General features: G+C 57.7%; 2 protein-coding genes across 2 annotated transcripts in view; both read right to left on the bottom strand.

Annotated features, from left to right (window-relative positions):
- Window positions 1-282: 282 nt before the first annotated feature.
- Window positions 283-12,417, bottom strand: LOC131208015 (uncharacterized). The gene is made up of 10 exons (XM_058200658.1): window positions 9,376-12,417; window positions 6,317-6,664; window positions 6,112-6,240; window positions 5,668-6,026; window positions 5,503-5,602; window positions 5,399-5,429; window positions 5,131-5,320; window positions 4,911-5,044; window positions 4,411-4,531; window positions 283-2,032 (listed from the first exon to the last, which is right to left on the bottom strand). Exons 1-10 carry the CDS (start codon window positions 12,415-12,417, stop codon window positions 283-285), a joined length of 6,204 nt encoding a protein of 2,067 aa, XP_058056641.1.
- Window positions 12,418-13,852: 1,435 nt separating this feature from the next.
- The window catches only part of LOC131208274 (cadherin-related tumor suppressor), a 29,517-nt gene continuing 20,640 nt past the window's right edge, over window positions 13,853-22,729 (bottom strand). Inside the window, exons 8-9 of the mRNA XM_058200942.1 lie at window positions 17,071-22,498; window positions 13,853-16,919 (exon numbers count right to left, since the gene is read on the bottom strand). Of these exons, the coding sequence (XP_058056925.1) occupies window positions 13,853-16,919; window positions 17,071-22,498 (8,495 nt within the window). The remainder of the gene's footprint in view (window positions 16,920-17,070; window positions 22,499-22,729) is intronic.

Raw genomic sequence — 22,729 nt, forward strand, 5'->3', positions numbered from 1 at the left:
CCGACTGCAACACGTTTATACTGCCTGGTTCTGTTCGAGTTGCATGCAATGGTCAAAGTGTGCGTTGGTGCAACAACTAATTTTTGAAAGTTTTTTTTCCCAATCCAAGTAACCGTAAAGGTAGATCGAAAGACGGAGCCCACAATTTTGAGCAATGATTTTATTGATTTATTTTAATTACAAGACTTGTTTCTATAACTGGGCGGAATTGAAATTGGTCTACAGATTCACCTGCAGCTAATCAGAGCTTTCTTTGTACACGCCCGACAGTTGGGCGGGCCACTAGGCCATTTGCCGGATGCTGTTTAGTGCTTTCTCTATGTTCCTATAGGTCCGCGACGGTATCACCTCCAATAATACTTTGCTGTAGTGCGGGTGGTCCGCGAGCTTCTTGAACATGCTCTTCGTGTAGTTCCGCGTCTCGAGCGACCCCTCCAGCAGCAGGTGAGCCCCGGTCAGTATCAGCTTATCGCGGGTTTCCTTCGGCAGCCCGAACACTTTTTCGCCCCCAATTTGCGTCACAATCTTATCGAGCAGCTTGGCCGCCGTGGTACGCACGACCGCGTTCTGGTGCGTGGCGCCCTTGAACGCCACGATGTGCACCACTCTGGCCACGGACAGGTTCTCGCACATCGACTCGAGCGCTTGGGTGGCGTCGGCCCGCAGGAACTTGTTCGTGTCCGCCGTCCGGTGCAGCAGATGGGTGGCAATGTCCTCCGCTTCGCCCTCGATGCAGCGCCGATGGGTGGTGAAGAACTCGGACGAGGCTTTGCACGCGGTGCGGGCCACTTGCGAGCGCAGGTTGCGCACCTGCTTGGACAGTGCCACCGACAGCAGGTGGATCTGGGTGTCGATCACCTCCGGATGGTGGCGGATGAGCCGGACGAAGAACTGCAACCCGCTGATGTTCTGTTCCCAGTTCGGGCTCTCCAGGTGCGTCAAGCAGTTGGCCAGCGCGTCCCTCGGTTTATCGAACCGACGGAGGGTTTTCTCGAACAGCACTTCGTTCAGTTTGTTTTTCGCCTTCACGCTCGACACCACGTCCTTGACCACCGGTGCCACCTTGCTGCTGCGACGCTCGAGGAACGGTTTTTTAAGGATTTTCCTGGGCACCACCGACACAACCGGTGCGGGTCTGCTTGGTTGTGGCTCCGCAAGCATTTCGCCCCCGTCAGCATCCCCCAGGTCACGAACCGCCATGTGCGGGGCCAAGTTTCCCATACTGGCCGATTGAGCGCGGCTCTTGGGGGCGGCGACGGTCATTTCTTCAAACGCTTCCTCTTCGTAGTCTTCGTCCGCACTCTTGTCGGCGTCGCGATCTCCCGGCAGATTGTCGGTGGAGCAGGAGGCCCGCAAAGGCAGTGGGCTGGGCGTTGGGTAGCGCTTCGGAGTGCCGCCGATGCCGGCCTTCCTACGCTCCTGGTCATCGTGGTCGTAATCCTCGTCGTCGTCATAATCGGACTCGTACTGTACCTGGTTCGAGCTGATGCCGTCCAGTTCGCAGCGGCCCGATCTGAGTGAAACGTTGTCCGTGGAATGGTGTTTGATGATCGTGGCGCCACCCGTACCGTACGAAAGGTTACTGGCACGCGATCCGCGCCCTTCCGGCGCGTACTGCTGGCCCCTGAGATTTCCCGAACTGAGCGACTTCAGTGAACCGGCACCGGACGGTGGTCTGGTGGAGGACGGTGGTCGACTGCGATCGTGGCCGGAACCGAAGTTAAACACACTGTTCGAAATGATCCTCGTGGAGGTCGAATCGTTGCTCGACTTCTCGTCCTGCTCGCTGTCGTACTCCTCGTCCCGCCGAATGGTGTAGCTCTCCTGATTGATGCCCGCGCCACCACCGGCCGCCACCGTTGGTTGGTGGGGGTCCTCCTCCAGGAAGCGTGTGCGGTGTGGCGTCGCTCTTCCATCGTTCGCACTGTTGCCTCGGCTGTGTCGGCCGCCGCCGTGCACGTACGACCTACAATTGGAACGCTGTTCGACTGTGTCCTGCTCATGCGCCGTGATTTGTTGTCTGTTTGTGCCGCTGAAAGGAAAACGGGAATGGACTGCGATTAGTGGCCGCAGGAAAAAGGTGTAACTCGTAACTCGCAACATTAATTATCACGCGTAAAGAAAACGCCTCGATTTGGGGAAGGATAATGTAGTGACCTTGTCTACCCCACCTTGGGTGGCATAAGCACCTTGAGTTGGTTGGGCTCACATCCAAAGTTAACCTCCAGTAGGCTGCAAAGTAGGCCTACTTTAGTCCATCGCGAAGCAGTCCATCTGGTGCTTCTCGCTCTCGCGCCACCTTTCGGCTTATCGATCCGATTGAGGTGTACGAAACGGCGCCAAAATGGTAATGAGAACCAGGGGCAGTCCGCTATGTAACGTACGACGTGCAAAGGCCTGGGAAATCCATTAAATCGAAGACCGCGCGGAGTAAATGAAATGGAACTCTATTTACGTTTCATTGTCGCAATCGACCATAATTAACACGTCGCTCCCCACGGTGGACTGTGAGCTGTGGCCGTCCGGCGTGGGTCCGGGGCTTCCGCTGCAAGTTGAGCCCCTACTGGCAGCCGGTGGCGGCACCATCTCGTGATCCTGTGCGTCACGGCCAATAAACTCCTTGAGTGGGGTCTCGAACATTCCGGCCGGGGAAAAGGGCACCACGTTCGTTATTTCCGTCAGCACGGCGCATGCCGGTGGTTCCGATTCTTCGCTCTGTTTCCGACGTTTGAAAAAACACCACTGACCCATCGCCACCAGATCCGGATGGCGAACCAGTTTTCGGAACAGGCTTTCACTTTCGTCACTCGCCACGGTCACCATCCCGCCACCGTTACAGGATGGCGTCTTTTGGTCCATTTCACCATTGTTGTTGTTGCCGCCAGCACACGCTACCGTGACGACATTCGAGAGATCGGCATCCGGCCGCGTTACCCGCCCGTCGCTGGCAAGGCAGTGTCCGAAACAGTGTCCGCAGAGCGCCTGATAGGTGGGATAAACGTACTTCACAAACATAATACCACCGGAGCTGCCTTCGAAACTCGATCACCAACTCGGGCAAGCATCCTTTAGCGAATGGAACCGATCCGAATCCTAAGAGCGGTGGTCACTCGCTGGTGGTCATCACCACAGCACCACAGCACCAGCCTTGGCGCTGGTAGCGCCATGTCACCTTCACCGGACACTCTCATTCTGGCTGCGCGCTTTTTGGCGTCCTACTTTCGAGTGGACCGGACGGCCCGCACCGTTCGCGATTCCTTCGCGTGATGTGTGTCGAATGACGTAGCGAGTACTACATCGATTAGTGGCCACTCGCCCGAGGTCCGAGCTTCGGTGGTCAGCTAGCCGTGCCGCTCGTGTGTCCAGTGACCACTGATAACGCGGAGCGAAAAAGAAGAAACAAAAAACGCGACCACTAGCGTTTCACCGTCGTAATGAGCAAGGACCCGTCGAGGGCGTCGCGTCCGCGGCCCCTATCCGGCGTTTCACTGTATAGGTGTTCGGTGTGCAGAGGAGCGAGTTTTTCCGCCTCGAAACGGCCGTTTTGGTCGCGGCCGAGAAACGCGACTAAACACTGTGAACGGCAGCCAGGTGGGAAATGTCCAGTGCCCACGAAAAAGGCCTCTTTCCGGCGGTTGGCGAACGAACTACTGTATGTCCTTCCGTACACACAACAACGCCGAGCCGAGTTACCACACACAGTTAGGCGCACGCAGTTGTATGTCGTCGTTGGCAACGATATCAACGGCCATTGCTTCCCCAACACGCTTCGGCTGCATGTTTGGTGAGGGCGCCTAGTGCGTCACGGGAATGGTCTCAAAGAAAGGTGGTGATTTACGACAAAAAATCATTATTCAGCACCTTCGGTTGGGAGCCAGGGTTACTGTGATGCCCACCACTTCGGATTCGGAGTGGTGGAATGTGGCGATGGTTTTACCGGACACGGTGGTGTTGGTTAGTACCCAATAAAATGCAACTGTTCAAGTGTTGCCCCCCGCGTTGGCTTCGCCAGCTGTGGATGGTCTCAACCGTTTAAATGCATTTAAAAGGGAGCGTATACCATTAATCGAAACCTTCATCTTTGGAGTAGAACGTAGTAGACGCCGATCAACTCAAGGTCGATTGGAATATTGCGTGATTGATGGACAAAGATGGAGATATTCAAGAAGGATCCCCACTGAGTGGTGGTCTACTAGGTGGTGGTGGTGGTCATAGTAACTGGGATGAGTGCTACGCATTTAATCGCAGTTGGCCCAATTTTCCCTTTCAGTCAATAATGTATCTGACACTTGAATCTTCATCAGTCAAGAACTACTTATTCGTGTGAGTGGAAAGAAAGTCACTGTGCGTTGTTATATTTAAATAATCTACTTTTTGGGTGTATTCATATCGTTGTATCGCGCAACTTACCTTCCCACCAAATTGGGGTTGTAGAACCGCATGCCGCACTTTAACTGCCGTAAGCCTTCGTGTTCGACCACCGGATCGGTCGAAGGACGAATGTCAGTGTGCACTTGCTTATTAACGCTAGCTGTGAATGGACGACAAGAAACACAACCCCACCGGGTTTTAGACGACCCGAGCGGAATTCGGATGATCAAACTACTGTGACCAAAACCGAACGGGGAACAGCCTTCTTTGATTATCGCGGATTGGTGCATCATAAATTCCTTCCAAGCTGGCCAAACTGGCAACAACGAATACCATTTTGGGTATTATTATGATGAACCGAAACAAAGAATGCGCTGAAGGCTATTCCTAAGAAGAACTTTTCGGACCGTTTCGACCACATACATAACTAGGAATTATTTTAAAGGTAATTTTTCGAATTTTAAGCGAATTCCCGGTATGTTTTTGGCCACAGTAGTATAAGGAACACAAATGCTAACTCTGCGGTCCAGGTTGCTTACCGATAGTGTCGCTCATGAAGCCGTCACTGTTGCGAGAGTACAGTTTGGCGCGCATTCGCGGTGTCCTCACTTCGTAGGGGTTGCTGGGTTTACCGATTTTAACACCCATCCTTTGGTGGTCCATTTCGGGAAGTCTACACTCAACCGGGAAAAGAAACCGCAAGCGAACAGCGTACTTGAGTGGGCAATGTAAAAAGTAGCAATATGCGCGTGTGCCTACTTTGATGGTGCGATGGTCGAGTGTCGAACCAGTTTTCCCTGGCACTGGGGAAACTGTGGTATGGCGGATTGATTAAAGTCCGGCTTTCGGAGTCCACCGCCAGCGCCGTACTTTCGATCGTTCGCTGCTTCGAGAAGTTCCGGATACGAGCGGGAAGATTTGCCGTTACCGTACATCATCGCACGAGGAGCTGAAGAAAGGAGAAAATGGTATCGACTTTACTTGCGCCCTTAATTTTGACAGCTTTTATGGGCGACTCTCGGCTTACCATTGGACGGTGGTGGCTGCGCCAAATTATCCTGCAAATGTGGAAAGCAACAGAAGTAATGGTTACCACGTCACACCGATTCGTTGGGGTCGATTCGATCTTACCGAATATGAAACCGGTATTTTGGATGTCCACCCGGAACTGATCACCTTGGATGACGCAATCGGTTGCTTGATCTCATCAAACACTTGGAAGCTAGGTTTCCTGTGAAAAGGACGAACATCCGTTAAATTCGCGGACCTTTCCGGCAAGCGTTCGCTTCGTCTTACGGCCTAGTTTCTTCCGAGGAACTGTTTTCGATTTGAAAGCTAGGATACTTGCTCCTGCTACCGGACGTAAGGGCCCGGTGGTCGAAGGTCGGCGAAGCGGACCCACTGCCGGCCTCTATCCAGTCCACGTCCGCACCGAACATGATGACCGCGTTCGTCCGATTGGACGGCACCTTCAGGGCGTACTCTACGCTACCGTCCGGGCCGATAAAGGGAAGCTGTTTCCGGGCCAGCCGTGCCTTGACGGCCGTGATCAGATGGTTACCTTCCGGGCGAATGCCGACCGAGGTGCAGACAACGTCTAGGACCAATTTAGGTGAGCTAATTTGTCCCAGCACGGCCAACACATCCAAGGCAGCCTAGGAAGAAAAGGCAGAACCGGCGTTCGAAGTAAAGAGGATGTTGGTTGCCGGGTCATGCCGAAGCCCGGGGTGTGCAACTTACATGTCGAACGCGCTTCTTACTATCCAGCGCCGCTTCGGTGGCCCGACCGATGAGGCTTTTGATGTCAAAGTATGTACTGGGAAATGTCATTAGAGCAAACAGCACCATTTGCAATGCATTTTCGCGGAACTGCAACGAAACGAAAGTCGGTTTGAGCGGGGAACACGAACGAACACACAACACGGCACGGGACGGGCACACTAACCTTGGAGTTTTTGGCATGCAGGAAGTCGTCCGATAGTAACCGCTGCACGATGGCGGCCGTCGGTAGTCGTTGCATCAGCGCTTTGGCCACGGTATTGCTACCGGCGCCACCCTGCCGGCACAGGCCGGTCATGATTTGTCCCACGCGATCCTCCAGGTTCTCCAGCGGTAACCGTGACACCAGGTTGACCAGCATTCGCACCCTATCGTCAATGACATCATGATTCCGTTCCGATGATAGCAGCGTCCGAAGCAGCGACTCCAGGTATGGTTGCACTTTCGCTAGATTATCCGAAGATTTAAGAGCTTCCTCAAGCCGACAGAAACCTTGGGACCGCAATCGCCAGTCCTGCAAAGCACAAACACCCAGAGAATTAAATTAGGACGAGCTACGTTTCGGCCACTGTCACTAAAGTTTTTGAGTTCCCGTTCGACCGAAGGCGGCTTACATTGCGCATTTCCTATCTCGAAATCCTTGAAACGTAGCACTAAGGAAAGCGAGGCAATAATCTAAACAAAAACCTGGGAACACTCTGCACCGAGATTGTGTTGAACTCAAGACCACAACCGGCGGCAACCTTATCCGGCCGGTTCAAGGAGAGCTACTGAACCTTCGATTTGCAAACGTTCTCCGGCTGACCGAAAGCCATCGCCGAAAGTTTGGCCACCGTGCCTTGCTTGCCTTGAGGGGGTCGTCGTCGTCGGGATCCTGCGCTAACCTAGAAAACGGTCCTCACGCACCTTCGCCGCCGGACGGGAAAGAAGTTGACCACCGACCACCCGAGTGAGCGAAGGAAGGAAAACGGAAAATGGTAACGGGCCACACAGTAATCACAGCACCCCCCACCCCGCGGCCGCACTGCCGGTGCCGGTGGGTGGTGGAACTCGCATTTGCACGAAACTTAGTCATTAAGAATTCTCGTCCGAAGGAACGAAAACGAAAGTCCGAAAGGGCGCGGTGGCCACAGCGTTTTTCGTGCGGTCACCACGTTGCTGTGGAATTGATTTAGTACGTTGACACCATTCGGCTCTCACCAACGCACGGGCGGCGGACTGGTGGGGGGGAGATAAGGTGGTCCGCTTTTTTTTTGAACACCCATTTTTCGGTCCCCCCCCCCCCCCCCCCCAATGCTGCGCTCTGTGCGCAGACTCTTCTAAGGAGCGCAAGGCGCAAGAAAATCAAACACACAAAAATCGACTGGCCCGAAAGTAGATCGGCCGGTAATATGTAGTAAAGGAAAGCCGGACGTTGTTGATAAGCCATCATATAAGAGCGTGGTGCCGCCTCACACAGAATGTCACACGGAGCGTTCGAAGGAAAAGTAGGAAAATTAAATGGATGTAGGTAAGCAGCAGTGGGGCACCGGCAGTCTAGGACCCATCCAGGGCGCAAATGGAACGCACGCAACGCGGGCCGCCTTTGCCGTTGCAGAGATGCTGAACATATTAGTTTCTTGTTAAATTTATCAGGACACTGGCCGCTCGACCTGGCCGGTCGGTCGACCCGATTTTTTTAGGCTGGGTGTGAAATGAGGTTTTGATGACGTGTTCGTTCGTTTGCCAAATAATAGCTTTTGTAAATTGCATTCTAGCACTGTGGCCAAAAAATGACGGGCCAATTCTTAATAAAAAGTTTATTTCTTAGTTGACAATACTGTCACCAACGCCTGTTTCAAATTATTCTGTTAGAAGGCCTTCGATGAGCAAACTCCATCGAGACAAAACGAAGCGCATCATAACTGGAGATGAAAGTTGAACCAACGCTTACGACCCGGAAACGATCGATCAATCGGATGAATATTGTGCTCAAAGTGAGCCAATACCTTAAATATCATGCCAAAATTTAAGTAAAAAATCAAGGTCATGTTGACAGTTTTCTTGGATTCTTCTGAAGAGATAGAAAGCGAACCAAAAAATGAATTGAAGGCTATACCAGAAGAAGACTGTACTATGTCTTAAATAGATAATAAAAATAATAAAGAAGAATAAAAAAAGGTTTTTTAATTTATAAATAAATTCTCGATATTTGTTGCCCACAGTAGTAATTGTTATAAGCTCTTTCTGTTTCGACAACTTTCGTTTGAAGAGTGCAAATCCAATGCATAATAACACGTAGTACATTTCGAAAGGCAAAATGAGGCATGAAATGATAAAGTCCCGGTATTTTTGTCTCACGATAGTAAGTAACAGAAAGCATAGAAAATCATGTTGCAAATTAAAAGATTTTTTTTCAGATATGTTTTTCTAATTTAGTTTATGCATCCAGCCAATGTATCAGAATGCATAATGGGGAAAAAATGGTGAACGTAAAAATAATACGTAACCGAAAGTAAATTACTTTGTTTCTCTATTTATTGAACCACCATGTTATGGTTTTACTCAAAAACAGAGCACAAAGTAGGCCATGAATCGCGAGCCGTTAAACCTCAGACTCACTTTAGATAATCTAAGCAATCTAATCATAATTTAGCTGGACACACGAGCTTCTTTTGCAGGCCAGGACCTGAGCTCTGGCAAAAAGGTGACCGCCACGGACCCAGTTGAAAAACCTGTGTAGCGAAACTGAAAGTACCGGTTGTAGTCCCATTACTAGCGGAGGTCCCTAGAGGCCCTTTCCCGAGGAGTTGTCAACGTTTGCCCTGCGAGTGGTCTACTAGGTGCCCCCCGTTTGAAGGAACGTGTTTCTTTGTGGAAGAAAGGCGTGAAGTGTCCAGTTTGGCAGAGAAGCGAGCACGTTCCTCACGAGAGGTGTTTTCCAGGACCTCGCTCTCTCTCGCTCGCTCTCGGTGTTCCGGCTTTGTTTTTCCCTGGCCCTAGGCCCTGCGCCGAGGTCTCTTTCTGGCGCTTTTAAATTTTTGTGTAATTTGCCAAAAGGGGGTCATCAGCGAAGCGGGTGAGTGAGTGTCAAGAAAATTGGATTTCCTAATAGGTTCCCGCGCTGCGGCGTCCATTTACACTGACCTGATCTAGATTTTACTACATAGGGAGTGGTAAGTGGGGCAAATGAAAAAAGAAAAAAAAAAAAACGGTGCCAAGTTCTCCCCGAAGTTCGGCACTTACGGTACTTTTCAGCTGAATCAGCGACAGTCGGTCGACGATCTCCAGATCCTCCCAGGAGCTGACGATCCGCTGCTTTCCGGCGGAACCCTTTGGCGATGCAACGGCGAGGCGGTCACCATCCTGCGGCCCATCCCTGGCCGGGCTTCCTCGGTTTCCGTTGCGGGCGTCCAGCGTGTCCTGCGGTTCCGCGGCTCCTCCGTCCGCCTTCAATGTCACCCAGGACGGGGCCCGGCTAAAGGGCACGAAGGTCGGCACGGCCGGCAGCTCATCGCCGGACGTTTGCGTCGCAATGGTTTTGCCGAAGACATCGAAAATGTCATCCTCGTTCACGCTGATGCACTTGTCGTTCTGGCCTTCGGGGCCAAGTTCGAGGGCGAGCTGGTTGTTGTTGTTATCACTCAGTGTGAGCGCATCGATCGGCTTGCCGCCGGAGCTCTTCCGGCGTGTCCGGTGGGGCGAGGTGGACGGGCTCCGGAGCAGGTTGTGCATAATCTCGATGCCACTGTGGGGCGCTGGGCTGAGCGAGGACGGGCTGATGTAGACGCTGCGCGGCGGCTTGAGGGCCGTGGACGTGGCCGAGCGGCTCCGCAGTCGAGAGCGACCCCGTGGCTCGTCGGGCGTTAGCAGCTTGGGCGTCGTCGCCGTCGCTTCCTGTGCTTTGCGCATCGTTTTCGGTGACGGCATCGTGTGTAGCCGGGGAATCCCGGATCGGACGGCGAGTCTCGGCGCCGGTGGGTCCGTCTTGGGTGGCGGTGTGTTTTGAAGCTTCTCCTCGCTCGGGATGTCAATGTTGAGCTCCTTGGTGTAATCCTTACGGTCCGGGTCCGTCTGCGAGGGGCTGAGCTCGAAGTTGTCCGCGTTGTCCGTCGGTGGGTCGGCCGTTTTCAGCAACACTTCCAGGGACAGTGTCGGCTCGAGCTTCGGAGTCCTGGGCCTGGCCGCTGCCTGCTGGGCTGCATCGGCCGAGTCCGCCTTTTTCAGGCACACCACATTGTTAATCTTATCCTCGATGCCCTGGATGGCCTGCTTGACCTCCTCGATCTTATCAGCCAGCACGGAGCTGGCGTCGGATGCCGGTGGCGGTGCTGTCGACGGTGGTTCTGGTGGTTCGCTTACCTGATGACTCTGATTGTCGGGCGTTTCCGGGGCCGGAACCGGGTCCGGATGAGGTGGCGGAGTTCTTGAGGACTTGGGCCGCGCCAGGGATGATTTGGGTCGAGTTGCTGGTGCCGAATGCTCGTTTCCCGTTTCCGGTTCCGGTCGGGTATCGGGAGGCTCTGTGGTGGACGTTCCACCGTCCGCCAGTATGGAGCTCACGTAGGATGTGTCGTTTTCGAAGGTCATCGCACCCATCGAGGCCGTGGTCGACCGTTCCGTGTCGGCCGACTGAGAGAACTGCCTTCGCATCAGGGCTGCGGCACTACGGTCCGAAACGGACGAAGCGGATTTAAGGGAAGAACGGGATGGCATCGAAGACGTTGACCTTGCCGGAGAAGAGATCGTCTCCGAGGGTAGGTTTGCGGTGAGGAAGCTCGAGCTGTTGGTGGACGATTGTGAGCCACCCATCGACGAAGGATCTTGATCGCTCTGATCGAACGTGTCACTGTCCGGGGTTCGCATTTTCACGATCTCCCCACCGAAGCGTACCCGGCGTGGCGTCCGCCTTACGTAGTCCGTGTCGGTGGAGGCCGACTGGAGGAGCGGGTCGGTTGGCTGATAGTACGACGAGGACGACGGAGTTCCAGCGGCCGCGATCGACTTCACCGTCACACTGTCCTCGAGCTCGCTATCGGTCAGTACTCGGACCACTCCGAACCGCTTGCTGCCCACGTTGTCTTCGTCGCTCTCCTCGCTGGAGTTGCTGATGCCGTGGCCTCCCGTCCCGCTTTCGTCACGGCCCGCCTCCAGGATGCGCATCGTGACCGACTCCTTGTTGATTTTGATCTCCGTCTCCAGGATCACCTTCGACGAGTCGTCCAGCTTGTCCAAGCTGACACGCCTCAGTAGCGCCTGTCCGCTGGGGCTTTTGGTCAGGGCGTAGTCCGCGTGCATCCTCGATCCACCACCGACCGGCGGATCGTATGCCGTGGCCCGTGGAAGGTCTCCCTGGCTGCCGCTCTTCCAGCGTTGCGCTTTCGGCGACAGTGGAACCGGATGCGGTTTCCAGCTTTTGCCACCCGCGGCCAGCAGTTCTCGGCCACCACCGTCCGGCACTCCCGCCGTGACGTCACGCCGAGGACTCTTGGGTGGGTTCGGCAGGCCGTACACGTTGCACAGGAGATCAAAATCACGCCGGTACGCCACGGAGATGCACTCGTAGAACTCGCGCGATCCGATCGCGTTCTTGATCTTGAGCAGGATCTTGAGCGCAATCTCCTGGTACGTGATCTGCACCATCTTGCCGCCGAGCGCGTTGATGACCGCGCGCAGGATGAACGTCCGCTTGGCCGTCAGTATGGCCGGCTGGATGAGCGACGGTAGGGCCAGCATCACCCCGACGATGTACCGGCTGGCGAGCGGGTCCTTCGGATTCCGGTCCATCCCGTAGTTCATGATCTCCAGCATGACCGTCTCCGGGAGCTTCGTTTGCGCGATGTAAACCTTCAGCACGTCCAGCGCCCCCTTCCGGACGGCCGGCGATGGGTGACCCAGATTGTCGATGATCGGTGGCAGGAGCGGAGCGAAGTACACGTCCGTTTCGTCGCGCAACACGATGATCACGTCGATCAGGACGCGCAGGGCGTGCTGGCGCACCTGGAACTCGGGATCATGCAGCCGCTCGAGAAACTCCCGGAACAGCTCGTTCATGTTGAGTCCCACCGGAAGCTCATTGTTACGGATGATGTACTCCCAGAGCGGCGTCAGCTGTAGGACCGACAGGACCCGGTGGTTGTTCTCCACATTCAATGCCCGACGGTAGCGGGCCGGGGACTCGGTCGGGACGCTTACCGACATTCCGTGGCCGGCACCACCACCAACACCTTCACCGGCACTCGACGACGAACTCGAGCCATTCTTCGAAAACACGCGTCGAAAGAACATTTTCCTTTTCGGAGGACACCTTTTCGTGATACACGGACATACGCACCCCTAGCGGTTCTATTCGGTCATGGCGTTCCTAGGTTCACTCACGCGGACACGGCACGACGGCGGACGGTTTGTTCCGTACGGTTCCATCGGTCACTCGGTACTGAACGCGCCCGCCGTTTGCAAATCACTCCAAAGGACCGGAGAGTCTCGGAGTCTCGGGCGTCCTGTGCCGACACAAAGGCATGCGCTCACCCGGAGACCGTTTGTTTTGGTCACCGCCACCGACTGCGGCCGCCATAGAAACGGCGCGCGACCTACATTCGGACGGTCGCGTGGCCGTTTCGATGGAACGACTCGACTCAGTGCAGTTGCAGCACGCTAATGAGCTACAGCTTGGGCGATGCTTACTTCGATGCATGTGAAGCTTCCATGTTTACTGAGATGCACGTTTCCGATGCACGAACACGGTGGAGCCATCTGGTGGCCGTTTTACTATGCCCACCTCGGGACTGGAATTTCGGATGCGTGTGGCCAGCGGACAACGCTCGTGTCTATGGGTCTACTACAGAAAGTTGTTTTATTTCTTTATCTCACTTTGCTCACACAAAGTCACAGGGCGATTTGGCCCCGATGTCCTATGGCCTATGGCCGCCCTATCGCTCGGAATCTCGGAAAAGGCCGCTGTGCCGTCTATTTAAAAATTGAAATGCGCAGAATTTAAAAAGGCCGGAGGGGCGGTTGCTATTTACTAAAAATACGTTGCGCGAGTTGACCGCAGCACGCCACGAGCCGTTGGTGGCCGCGGAGTGTTAAAACGGGCGTGTCGGGTATTAAAAATAAAACCAGTCTCATAACGTTGTGTTTTCATTAAAATTGCCCGCTCGCGGTGGGCAGGTTGTGGCATGGTCCCCGGTCGGGCTGATACTACCTTCCTTCCTTCTCTCTCACTCGGTTATCCTATTATCCTATCGTTTCTTTTAAAAGCATATGGCAAGAATAGTTTACATTGAGGGTGACGCTGATCCGTGTCGGGGGGATCAGCAGCGGGTTGACGTCTCTAGAACCAATATTTACATCCGCCGGAGTCCTCCGGCCGTCCACTTTCATTGGATAATCTTATCTAGCTAGCTAACTAGCTCCCAGATCCGCGGCTGCTGAGAGTGAAAGTCCGCTCACCGGTGACCGGATGCTCCAAGTGACTCCCCCGGCCCCAGTCCGGTACGGAGAGCGTTCGAATCTCGAGACGGGGATCGGGAGCTCCTTGATACAAGGCGTCCCGCTCTTCCGCACTTAGCACTTATTTACACGCGCTGGCAGCCAGCCGTCCGGTGTCGGCACGTCGTCATTTAGCTAGAGGTCCTGTGGTATGCTGCTGGCCCCTCCAAAGTGGGAGCGCCGCGGCGCGTTTCTGTACAGTTTCTTACACTAGCTCCAGCTCCAGCTACGTCTACACGTACTCTTCGGACGGCTTCTGGACACCGGTTGGGATGCGGAGTGCGCTTGGCACGCGGCCGTGGTTCACCACGGTGTCCGGCAGTTCGGCAATGTCCTTGAACACGCCCATCAGACTCTCGAAGTTGGGGCCCCAGTTGAGCAGGTAGTCCCACCCGGTGGCCGACTGCGGCGAGGTAGTTCCGCCGACGCCACCGCCACCTCCTCCGGTGGGCGCACCGCGGTACATGCCGACCATGTGGCTGGACAGATCGTCGTCCGAGGCGACGAGCGTGCTGAGCGACCCGCGGAACGACGAGTCGAACCCATCGTACGACGAAGCCGGTGGCGGCAGGTGCGGCGGACCGCCCTTCCCCCCGGGGACACCACCACCGGCAGACGACTTACCGCTCACCGGATCATCGCGGTCGCGGTCGCGGTCACGGATTCCCTTGCCGTACTTGCTGCTGCTGCTGCTGTTGTTGTTATTGTTGTGGTTGTTGCCCGCGCTGGCACCAGAGTCCTGGCCACCGCCGATGCCACCACCACCGCCTCCTCCGCCGAGGCTGTTGTTGTCGTACTCGATCTCGGAGCAGGTGAAGCTGTCGTTGCCGCTCTCATCGGTTGAGGTAGAACTGTGCGCATCGACCGCCGGCGAGTGATGCATGTGGGTGAGATGAGGGGCGGGCCCTCGGGGCGCTTCGCTGCTGCTCGACACGGCGTCCAGCGTAGACACGAGGCTGGAGGTGCGTGGCCGCGCGTTCAGTCGCTCGATCTCCTCGGCCGTCAGGCCCATCGGGCCGCCCACGACGGACGGAACGACGACGACGGAGCTCACGACGACACCGTTAGGTGGCTGACCGGACGGACAGGAGCCTCCGCCACCGACGCCGCCTCCCGGGTTCTTGCGACTCGCACTCGAGCTCTGCCCGGACAGTTGGCTCATGACCGGGCTGTTCAGGCTCCGCTCGCTGTTACTGTGCAGCGCGTCCTTGCCGACGCCGCCCGAGCTGGACGTCGTGGCCAGGAGCGCACTCTGCAGCGGCTTGCCCGAGATGTCGTGCAGCGTGAGGATGCGTGGCTGCTGCGAACTCAGCTCCGAGCTCGGTGACAGCCGAGCGAGTGGCGTGGACTGGTGCTGGCGGGGCGCCGGGTTCGACGGGGGCGGTTGACTAGCTTGCGGGGGGACGCCACGATGCGGTCCGTATGGACCACCGCCGGTCACGGCGTGGTGCGGCGAGTGGCGGTGCTGCTGCTGCTGCGCCGCCGACGTCTGGTGCTTGTGGTGCGTGTTGTACGTGGCCACCGGGGGCGGCGTCGCCTTGTACTTGCGCACCCCGCCCGCCTCCCGGTAGCCCTTGTAGTGGTACACGATGTCGATGTCGGACGGCGCGATCGAACTGGCGTTCTCCAGGTCGTAGTGCTCCGGGTACTCGGAACCCAGGTCCATCGAGGGGTTCGTGTGATCATGACCGTGGCTCGGCGGCGGCAACGGCGGGTGGTGATCCTCACGCAACGGAGGACTCTTGCTCACCACCTCCCGCTCGATAATGTCCGGCCGCTGCGGTCGCTGCGGCTCACCCGATCCGAGGTCCCGTTCCTTGTACTTCTTCGAGATCAGCTCCGGACCGACCAGATGGTGGCCTCCGACACCACGCAACATGTCGGCTCCGTTCTCCGAGTGATAGCCAACGCCGAGTGCCAGGTCGCCCACGTGCAGTCCGCGCCCATTGCCGTCTCCGTGCATACCGCCAGCGCCTCCGACGCCACCGACCCCACCAGCCGACACTAGGCCCCCGGGCCCAAGCATCGTCGAGCCACCGTTATGCTGCTTGGACGAATGGAGCCCACCGGCCCCCGTCGCCGCCGAGTGACCGACCAGGGCGCCGCTCTTTTCCTTGTGCTGCTTCCGGCAGCGCACCACCAGGAACGAGATGAAGATCCCGATCAGCAGCATCACGAAGAACACGATCACCAGCGTGATGCCGATGTTGAGCGGGTTGGTGACCTGCGCCGTCCCCAGCACATCCCAGGCGCACCCCTGGAGCACCGCCCCACGGTGCACCACGTGGCGGAAGATACTGCCGGATCCATTGAACGGTTGCACCTCGCCGTTGATCGTAAAGTTGGCCAGGCATCCCTGAAAGCCGGACGGCATCACCTCGTTCACGAAGTGCTCCCGGCGCACGCACCCAATCGAGAGCACCGTCAGGTACGGATCGAGGAAGTCGTGCACCCCGGTCGCGTCCAGGTCCGACACTACGTTCCGCCCGTCCACCAGCACCTGCAGGATGCGGTTGTGCGAGTGGATCGTCACGTTGTGCCAACGGCCATCGGCCAGGCTGCCGGCGGAGGCATCTGCGGACGCTCCTGCCGCGGACGACACGTTCACGTAGGACGTTTGGTGCGATGTGTAGTACAGCCGACCACCCTTCAGCTCCAGCGACGTAAAGTGCTTGTTGGTGGCCGCGTAGATCAACAGCCCGGTCTCCTTGTTCGTTTTGAACAGGATGCTCATGTACTTGGGCGGGTCTTCGGCGATCGTTAGGGTGGACATGTTGCCGGTCCGGGCCATCGGTTCGCCGTATCGCTTGTTGCGCGCTACGTCGTAGCTCCAGATGTTGCCGCGCCCGCTGTAGATGTTCTCCAGCAGCTGCATCCGCTTGTGTTTCTCCGAAATCTCGTACTCGATGAAGGCACCCTCCTGCAGCGAGTACGGCTCGAGCGAACCGTAGCAGTCGGGCGAAAGGATCGCTCCGCCACAGCGGCACAGGGCCGTGTTCCACCGGTCCATACACTGTCCGAACGGACCGCAAAGCGGTTGGGCCGGATCGTCCGGTAGCCCAAGGCTACACGGACCGCCACCGACGCCGCCACCTGCGCCATTCGTGCGCCGTTGGCAGGTCTTTTCGATGCCGAAAGACTTGATCGGGTTGCTCAGGTTCAGCGCCCGCCCATTGATCGATACGCTGTGAACACAGCCGACGAGATCGTCCGAGTGGACTTGGCCCGGTCGCTCCAGGACCGGATCGGCCGCAATCAGGCCCCCCACCAGCAGGTAGTGTTTGTTGAAGTTGAGTGTCCTGTTCGGGAGAGAAAAACCGATGTTTGGCGAGTTATGGTATGGTCTCCCGGAAGATCAAAAACAAACCGTCAAGCGATCTGTCAATCGAGGCGATCGAAGCGATTGACGGATTGTCGATCGGTTTGTTTACAAGAGTATGATTGACTCACCCCGTTGGTCCGGTGTCGTCGGCGTAGCAGGCGGAATCGCCGGGTCGGCAATCGTCGCAGTAATCTCCGTTCTCGGTACACTTGCTCACGCTCAGGGACATCACGCGACCGTTGCGCGTGGCCGTGATCTTGTGCCACTCGCCGTTCGAGATCGATCCGCTGTCCCCGGCGGCCGGCTGCCCCACGACGAGCGACGTGATGGCCGTACGGGCGCCACCGAAGGAAAACACGGCCCGCCCATTGACCACCTCCATCGCCACAAAGTCCGACCGCCCGCCGCTCTGGATGCCGTAGTTGTAGACGAGCAGCGCATCCGGCTTAGTGGTGGCGAAGATCACCGAGATATCGTTCGTGGCCGAATCGAGCGCGGGAAACGCCATGTACGAGAGCTCCCGGAACCCGAACGTGGTCTTCTCGCAGTACCGTCCGTACCGACCGTCAACGCAGCTGCACCGGTAGCCAGGCTTCAGGCTAACGCACAGCCCCCCGTACAGACACGGATTGGGGCGGCACGAGTCCGCCACTGCCTCACACTGGTTACCCCGGTAGCCGGGCCGGCAGAGGCAGAAGAAGCTCGATCCGTCGGAACTCTCGCGGCAGGAGCCTCCATTCTGGCACGGGCCACTCGAGCAGATATCACCACGCTCCAGCTGACAGTATTTGCCCTCCCGGTTCGGTGGGCAGCTGCACTGGAAATCGTAACCCTGTCGCCGGCACTGCCCACCGGCGTGACATGGATTCGGTGAACACGGATCCTGCCGTCGTTCACAGCGCGGCCCGGTGAAACCCTCGGGGCAGCGGCAAGCGAAATCGTGCCGCACGAGGGGTGACGTGAAGATGAGCGACTGACTGTCGGTGATGGTGTTCTGGTCGTGCACCTGTATGTGAGCACTGCACACTCCGCCATTGTCGCAGGTACTGGCCAGACACGGCGCATACCCAATGAGGGCCGTTGAGGACCTTGGCGTCGAGGCCGACGGCAGCAGCTGGTTGATGGCTTCCAGTTTCCGCGATAACCGTTCGATGACGTACTGTGCCGAGCGGTAGCCTTTCGCGGCCCCACTCCGGATGGCGACGGTCAGGTGAAGGGCCTTCTCGACGTCCCGCAGACTGTACAGGATCAGCTCGTCAGCCCCCTCGACCGCGCTCTTGGCAATGTCCATAAAGTTGCGGTAGTAGTTGGCCAGGAAGGTGCTACTGCTCACGTTGGCCAACCGGACCGTGATCGAGTTCTCGACGGTGGCGTTATCGAAGTGCAGGAACTCAACCGATACCGTCGAAATAACGTCCGGATGTTTGCCATCGTTACCGGACACCAGGAAGCCGGTGTGGCCACCTTGCGGCAGTTCGGTGGGACGCAACAGACAGCCACTGCTGATGAAGAACGCGGTCACTGGTTGCTTGTTGAGGTCGCTCAGCAGCTTGCACCGATAGTCGCCGGTTAGGTCTGCGTCGTTCGGATGCACGTTGGCCACATCACCGTGGACGACTCCGTTGAAAACGTACACGAGCACGTGTACGATCCGGGGCGTCGATGGGCTGTCGTTCTGATCGATCACGTTCACGGTGATCGTTTGCTGAGTCCGCATCCGTGGCGCCCCATTGTCCTCTACCTCCACGAGCAGCTCCAGTTGGGCGGTGGTCTCCCGATCGATACTCCGGACCGTCCGCAGGACTCCGGAGTGTTTCTCGAGCGTGAAGAACGACTTGTGCCGACCGCCGACGAGGTAGTACGTGAAGGGCCCCCCGTTCGGAGGCAGATCGGGGTCAGTGGCCGCCAGTGTCATGACCACCGTGTTTGGCGGTTCGTTCTCGAGCACCGTGCCGATCGTGTCCTTCGGGTCAAACACCGGCCCATTGTCGTTGATGTCCGAGAGCGTTATCTGCACGACGGTGGTGCCGGTTTGCGGCGGCACGCCACCATCGATGGCTCCGACAATGAGCTTGTGGACGGGGACGGCCTCGCGATCGAGCAGCCGGGTCGTTTCGATCTGCCCCGACTGTGGATCGATCTTGAACGAGTGATCATTGTTACCGCCGATGATCGAGTAGCTGAACTGGTTGTTCTGAGGGCGCACATCCTTGTCCACCGCTTTCACCGCCACCGGAACCTTCGTGCCAAGCAGATCGCCCTCCGAGATGGTTGCCTCGTACAGGTCAAGCAGAAACTCGGGCGGATCGTTCCCATCCTGGATGGAGATGATAACCTGCGCTTCGTCGGTGTCGTTCCCTCGGATCCCACCGTAGTTCTTCGCCAGCACCGTCAACACGACCCGGGACTGCGTTTCACGGTCCAGATTGCGCGACACCACGATCACACCCGACTCCGGGTGAATGCTGAAGCCCTTGTCGTTGCTCGACCCCACCAGCAGGTAGTACACCTTGCCGTCCTCGCCGGCGTCCTTATCGGTCGCCTGGATGATGCCAACGCTCGAGCCCACTTCGGCCGATTCCGACACGTCAAAGTGGAACACCGGCTGGACAAACTTCGGGTAGTACTCGTTCACGCCCGTCACGTGCACCACGATCTTCGTTTCGTTGCGCATCGGCGAGTCCGGGTTGGAGGCTACGACCCGCAGCACGTACCGGTCTTGCTCCTCGTAGTCAAACGTGGCCGTCGACGTTATCACACCCGTGCCCGGTTCGATCGCGAACAGATCGCGTCCCGTTCCGCCGACGATGGCGTACACGATAACCGCATTCTTCGGTGAGTCCCGATCGTGGGCCACTGCACGGTACACGAACGAGTTGGGCGGTGAATTCTCCGCCACGTACGCACCGTACACGGACTGGTTGAAGAACGGCGCATTATCGTTGATGTCGGTCAGTGTGATCGTGATCATGGCCACGGAGCGGCGCGATCGGTAGCCCAGATCCTCGGCCGTTATGTTCAGCTGATAGACCTGCACCAGGTCGTAGTCGAGTGGCTGCCGGATGACCACGGCACCGCTGACGGCGTGCACCGAGAAGTCGTTCCGCTCGTTGCCGGCCAGTATCGAGTAGCGCACCATTCCGTTCGGTCCGTCGTCGTTATCCGGAGCACTCACGGTCAGTATGGTCGATCCGACCGGTTCGTTCTCGGGCACGATCACCTGATAGGACGGGCTCTGGAAGACGGGCGAAAACTTGTTCAACCCCGTCACGATGATCGTCACGCTCACTTCGTCCTGCTGCGGCGGAACACCGCGGTCCATGGCGCGCACCGTTAGCGAATAGACGGTCCCGGGTGGATCGCTGAGTGACGCGCCGCTGCTTCCGCCAACGACAATGATCCAGCCGTCCAGCTTGTTGATCGCGAACCGAGCCGATCCGTTGCCACCGGTCACCGCGTACTCAATCTCGGCGTTCACTCCGTAGTCGAGATCGTCCTTCGCCGTCAGCTGCACGATCCGCTGGCCAGCGGTCGCCCCCTCCGGTGCCGGTGCCATGTACGAGGGCTGCCCAAACACGGGCGGGTTATTGTTGGCATCAACTATATTCACGTTCACCAGACACTCGGTGTACATCGGTGGCTTCCCATTGTCGGTGGCCAGCACCGTCAGGCTGAACATGTTCTCCGGCGACGGTTCGATCTGCGTGTGTTTGTAGTGGATCTTGCGCTTGCTAAACAGTTCCCCGGTGGCCGGATCGATCGAGAACAGGTCGGACGGTTGCTGGAGCGAGTAGGAGATGACCGAGTTCGGGCCCTGCTTGTCCCGATCCGTCGCGATCACCTGCCCCACGAACATGATCGGCTTCTGGAGTTCGGGAAAGTTGAAACTATAGTAGCTGTGCTCAAACTCGGGCGCATTATCGTTCTGATCCTGGATGGTGATCGTGAGCGGGGTCTCGGTTCGCCACGCACCATCGACGGCGGCCACCTTCAGGATGTACTCGTCCTGTAGCTCCCGGTCCAGGTGGCCGGCCACCGTCACGTTGCCGGTGGTCGAGTCGATCGAGAACTTGTGGCCAATGTTTTCCGTAAAGATGTAGCTGGCGTTCGCGTTCACACCGACGTCCGAGTCGGACGAAGTGATCTTGATCACAAACTGACCAATTTCCGCGTTCTCCGTCACGTTGACCGAGAAGAGGCGCGTAAACTTGGGCGGATTGTCGTTCTTGTCCAGCACGTTCACCAGCACGGCCGCACTGCCCGTCAGCTGGGGCACGCCCTGGTCGACGGCATCCACGATCAGCGTGTAGTGCGCGGTGTCCTCCCGATCGAGCCGCATCGTCGTGAAGATCTCGCCCGTGTCCGTGTTGATTTCGAACGCCTCGTAGTCGGCCCGCAGGTGGTACGTGATTTGGCCGTTCTCCTCCGAGTCGGCATCGGTGGCGGACACCTTGGCGATCAGCTGGGACGGTGGTTCCTCCTCCATCACCTCCGCCACGTACACCTGGCGGTCCATGAGCGGGGCATTGTCGTTCGCATCGGTAACGTTCACCGTGAGCTGCAGCACGCTCCGCAGACTGGGCCGATCGGAGTCGGCCGCCTCGATCCACACCTCGTACTGCCGGTTACGCTCGTAGTCCAGCCCGCCCCGGTTCACGGCCACCTCGCCCGTGTTCGGGTCGATCCGGAGCGCATCCCCGATGTTACCGCCGGCGATGGCGTACCGAATGTTGCCGAGTGCCCCCTTCTTCGGTGAGGTGGCCGCCAGCTTGGTCACCATCTTGCCGTCCGCAATGTCCTCCGGCAGCACGAACTGCGTCTCGGACGGGTAGGAGAACACCGGGAAGAGGTGGGCCGACTTGAGCGAGATCACCAGCTCGCAGCTCGCCGAGCGCGGCTCGTAACCGTGGTCCTTCGCCACGATCGTCAGCCGGTAGACGAGGTCCGCGTGGTTCGGGCCACCGACCGCCGACGGCGACGACAGCTCGACGGCCGCCTCGATCACGCCGGTGTGCTCGTTGACGCGGAACTTCCCGGCGTCGGGGCCGACGGTCGCGTAGAGGATGCGCGAGTTGGCGCCCTCGTCCCGGTCGATCGCGTTCGCCCCGAACACAAACTGGCCCGGCTTGATGCGGTCCGGGATCGTGACGGCGAAGCTGGGCGCACTGAAGCTGGGGCTATTATCGTTCACGTCCTGCACCGCGATCGTCAGATTAACGACGGTGGCCCGCGGCTCAGTCGATGAACTGTCCTGGGCCATCAGCGTGAAGTGATAGACGGGCACGTCCTCGCGGTCGAGCAGGGCGCCGGTGGCGATCTCCCCGCTGCCCGCGTCCAGCCGGAACCGGTCCGAGTGCTCGCCGAGCAGCGTGTACACGATGCGTGCGTTCGGGCCCGCATCTTTATCGGTGGCCCGCGGCCACAGTACTTTCGTGCCGATCGGTTGGTTCTCGGCCACCGACGCGTGGTACGATTGCCGCTCGAACTCCGGGCTGTGGTCGTTTATGTCCTGCACGATCACCCGCACGGTGCCGGTCCCGGTCAGCGGTGGCGAGCCTGGAAGAAGACCGTAAGCGTCACAAGTTTGCCAGTTAATCTAATCTACAACGGGCCAAAAACCTTCGACCCAGAGACCCCAGAGTCCTTTCGAGACCATTCCGTTTAAGGGTAACATTCTTCCCTAAAACCCCCATCAGGATTCGATGGCTGAAACGGTTGGCTGTTCGTTAGTCGAAGGCGCTCCATTTTTCGGGCCCAGGCAAATACGAGCTCACGGGCCACGACACA

The sequence above is a fragment of the Anopheles bellator genome, chromosome 2, assembly GCF_943735745.2.
Source record: "Anopheles bellator chromosome 2, idAnoBellAS_SP24_06.2, whole genome shotgun sequence".
NCBI classification, from domain to species: Eukaryota; Metazoa; Arthropoda; class Insecta; order Diptera; family Culicidae; genus Anopheles; species Anopheles bellator.

Bases quoted from the DNA above. Each gene is read 5' to 3' on its own strand.
- LOC131208015 (XM_058200658.1), bottom strand. From the start codon at position 12,417: ATGTTCTTTCGACGCGTGTTTTCGAAGAATGGCTCGAGTTCGTCGTCG. The intron at 6,241-6,316 runs GTTAGTGTGCCC...GTTTCGTTGCAG, and splicing joins TGCATGCCAAAAACTCCAAG to TTCCGCGAAAATGCATTGCA. The intron at 6,027-6,111 runs GTAAGTTGCACA...TTTTCTTCCTAG, and splicing joins GTAAGAAGCGCGTTCGACAT to GCTGCCTTGGATGTGTTGGC.